This window comes from Apium graveolens, chromosome 4 (assembly GCF_009905375.1).
Source record: "Apium graveolens cultivar Ventura chromosome 4, ASM990537v1, whole genome shotgun sequence".
In the NCBI taxonomy this organism is placed as follows: domain Eukaryota; kingdom Viridiplantae; phylum Streptophyta; class Magnoliopsida; order Apiales; family Apiaceae; genus Apium; species Apium graveolens.
This window is the reverse complement of record NC_133650.1, coordinates 19,555,253-19,558,840: the sequence shown is the minus strand read 5'-3', so window position 1 is coordinate 19,558,840 and position 3,588 is coordinate 19,555,253. Positions and strand designations below refer to the sequence as shown.

Below are 3,588 nucleotides of genomic sequence, written 5' to 3'. Positions count from 1 at the left end.
TAATCTGTTGTGTTTAGTTTCAGAACTTAATATCAGGACTTATCAGGACTTACTGGAAATCAGGACTTTCTGAAGTCAGAACTTATATAAGAACTTAAGGACGTCTGGATTTATATCAGGACTTAAGTGCGGGTACTTCAGATAAGGAATGCAGCTGATTTATAGGAGAGGATCTAGACTAAACAATATAAGATATGCATGGAGAGTTGGACAGCTAGAAGACTTGTAGAAGATAATATCTGGTTGATATATTTTAGGAGACATAATTATATTACATATCAACTAGAAGATATCTTTTAACTGTGTACTATATAAACACAACTTAGGGTTTACACTATATGTGTTATCATTCACGAGAAAAAGTATTCATTGTAACCCTAGCAGCTCTTAGTGATATTGTTCATCACTGAGAGAGTAGTTTAACCTACTTTGTAACAGAGCTTATTATATTGAATAAACTTGATTACTGTTACATGCTTGTGTTCTAAATCGATTTAATTGTATAAACATTATATTCAACCCTATTCTATAGTGTTGTGTGACCTAACATGATAAACAAAGCTCATAATTGAATAAAGGTATTTAAATACACACACGGTTTCTCCAATTAGTTTTTCCGATTAGGGTTACTGGCTTTTGATGCTTTTCAATTTTCAGGCGATTAAGAGTTCATAAATTGGGGATTTTGCCATTTCTTTTTTAAAGTGGTAAATACTACCAGTTTAATAGATGTGAACTATTTTTTTAATAGTTTTGAGAACAAGTTCGAATGGGGTTTGAAGAATAAATCGAAGACTTTGTATTGCTCCGGTTAAGGTGATTACTAACGTTTATACTTGTATGATTTTACTCAGGTGGATTAAATAGTTCTTATTCTTAAGTCTTTATTGTTATTTGTTTTTATCTATTTTTGTATTTTATTTGTAATTAGTAGTTCATCTCAGTGCTTCTTGTAGTCCAAAAACGCATTAATGTCAATTTACTTATTTCTTGACCAAATTGTTTGGCTCCATAGGACCGGCATATACAAGGTACAAAACCTTTTTTTCTACATATTAGAGTAATTAATTGATTTCATTATATATGTCTGCAGATGTACATGTTGTGTTCTATCATACACGATGCAGGTCGTGCACAGCTGAATGGGAAGATTTCTGGTTACTATTATTTGGGCTCATCAATTTGTACTACCTTGGTTGAGGTTTGTTGCTTTATTATTATTATCTAAAGTGTGGCTATACTAGACATTTTTTACTTCTTATGTTAAGTGTTTGTTTCTTTCATTTTGCTCCATGACTCTATGAGGCATGCTGCTCCCGTTTCTTGGTTCAAAGTCATTTATATCTTTTAATTTTACTTCCAACAGGCTTGCTTCAGGAGCTCGGGTTATAATTCACTCACAAGCGCCTTAAGATTTTGAAAATTACTAAGTAGATGTTAAATGTTTTGGTCAGATGTTTCTTATACCAATAAAGAGAAAAACAAACTGCCAGTTTGCAGAAAGAAGCTTCTGCCTTCTAGTAGTTCAAATGTTGGCTAGTGGATTTTTTTTGTTATTTTAAATCTCTCTACTACGAAGTTCTTGGTCAGATTTTTAAGTTCTTTTACCTTTTTAACAGTTTATGACGTAATTCAGATATGTAGTGATCCCAGATGAACCATATGCTCTGTTATCCTTTTATCATTAAACCTGACACCAACTCAAAAGACATCATGTACTCACTCTTTTTTCAAATATATATTTTTCCCTCAAATATTAGTTATTTTGATTATTTTTCTTCTCTTTCCCCCTAAAAGTACAACACTATAATTTTCCCTCAAATCTTAGTCATTTTTTGCTAATTTTGTGTATACATTTTTGAAAAACTTTAAATGTGTGTTTGATCTGATAATTTGTGTTTTTATAGAAGAAGCACAAGAAGATTTACTGGTTGTGGATGTAAATGATAATTTTTTTTGTTCAGTCTTGCTTGGAATTTGGTATACTTAAAGTGTGTAACTATTTTTTTATCATATTAACAGGTACAGTTGTTGATAGTATACGATACGGACTACAATTGAAAGGAAAGAAACTTAGTGACAGTGAAGTGCATAAGATGCTTAAGCTTGCTGATCTTGAGATCTCATTATCTGATGGGCTAGGTAGTGAATTATCAGTTGGACAAGCTCAAAGAGTTGCACTTGCTAAGACCCTGGCTAATGAACCGGAGGTACTTAATTTCCACCAAATTGATTAATAGATTAATAACCAAACATTATGAGGAACTTGTTTGTTTTCATGATTTCATCTTACGGAAATACCAAGGTTCCAGCTCTCTGTTGAATTCTTCGGATTTTCCAAATTGATTTTATTAATATTATGTGTCCAACAGGTACGTGGAGCAGCTAGTTGCAAGTGCTGAGGCTGCAGTGGAAAAAGTTATACGCCGTGGTGTAAGCTCCTAACCTTTTTAAATTTAGTTGCTCTATTTTAAATATAAAGACTTACTAACTCAGTGGCACACTTTGGTTAGGTGGCTCATCAAAACAAAATTTCTGTTGGAGGTCATTCTTATGGTGCATTCATGACTGCAAACCTCCTGGCACATGCCCCTCATCTTTTCTGTTGTGGAATTGCTCGCTCTGGAGCCTATAACAGAACCCTTACACCTTTTGAATTTTAGGTGGTGTTTTACTCGGGATATAAATATTGAGAATGACACTCTTTTTGCCAGTGGAACTCACACTCCAGGCACTGAAGGCACTCGAGGTCAAGGAACTGAAGGCAACACGATTTAAGTATTTTGTAATCATCGAATTTGTTTTATTATAATCGCGTAACTAGTTTCGTTATTTTAACAATTAAGTAGTGGTGGTTGTTTTTGTTGGTGAATAGACTTTGAATGTAGATTGTTTTGGTGTAGTTGTTTTAGTTGGTGGATGGAGTTGAGACTTGGTGGATGGAGTTGGGAGTTATTTGAATGGTCATGTAGTTGTGGTATGTTCGGGACTTATATTATGGGATTCTTCTAAAAACAGGAATGACATTTCAAAAATTTATATATTAACTGTTACATTAGCCTAATTTACTGTTATAGTATCTTACATTTAGTGTTACATAATTGTGAAATGTGTGTTACATTATCGTGGAATTTGTGTTACAATAGATAAACATAGTGTTACATTAAGTTATGTGGGCCCAACAGGTGGGCCCCATAAGTGGGTCCCAGGTGCGCCCACCCTCTGGGGCCCACATTTTAAAAAAATCAATCAAGCTATTGTAACACTAATCAGGTGTTACATTTGGACATTAAATTGTTACAATAGAGCCCTATTGTAATGCTTTTACTGGTGTTACAATAGATAAAAAAAATGTTACAATATAGGGTCTATTGTAATGCTACCAGATGTAACGCCCCCTAGTGTTATCTAGTGTTACAATAGACCAATTGTAACACTTTTTTGGCCTATTGTAACACCAGGAGTGGCATTACAGTAGGCCACTTATGGCGTAGTGAGTTCTCTTCTTAATATATATCTCTGGTGGAAAAGTTCAATCCACCAGAAAGTTTTTAAGTACTTGTATTTAATTACTTTATGATTTGATTT

General features: G+C 33.6%; 1 protein-coding gene across 4 annotated transcripts; it reads left to right on the top strand.

Moving 5' to 3' along the window:
* The first annotated feature begins 545 nt into the window (after positions 1-545).
* On the top strand, positions 546-3,064 carry LOC141717870 (ABC transporter I family member 17). 4 transcript variants are annotated; one of them, XR_012573827.1, is made up of 6 exons: positions 546-816; positions 1,094-1,201; positions 1,367-1,939; positions 2,023-2,210; positions 2,373-2,433; positions 2,514-3,064. XR_012573827.1 is itself a non-coding variant. In XM_074520092.1 (6 exons), exons 2-5 carry the CDS (start codon positions 1,094-1,096, stop codon positions 2,400-2,402), a joined length of 345 nt encoding a protein of 114 aa, XP_074376193.1. In that variant the 5' UTR covers positions 554-816; the 3' UTR covers positions 2,403-2,433; positions 2,514-3,064. The 4 variants fall into 4 exon arrangements, 1 of the variants encoding a protein (XP_074376193.1); XR_012573829.1 differs by having other exon boundaries at positions 554-816; positions 1,367-1,430; XM_074520092.1 differs by having other exon boundaries at positions 554-816; positions 1,367-1,385.
* Positions 3,065-3,588: the final 524 nt, after the last annotated feature.

Coding starts and splice junctions, on each gene's coding strand:
- LOC141717870 (XM_074520092.1), top strand. CDS start 1,094: ATGTACATGTTGTGTTCTATCATACACGATGCAGGTCGTGCACAGCTG. Junction 2,211..2,372: donor CCCTGGCTAATGAACCGGAG/GTACTTAATTTC, acceptor TGTGTCCAACAG/GTACGTGGAGCAGCTAGTTG.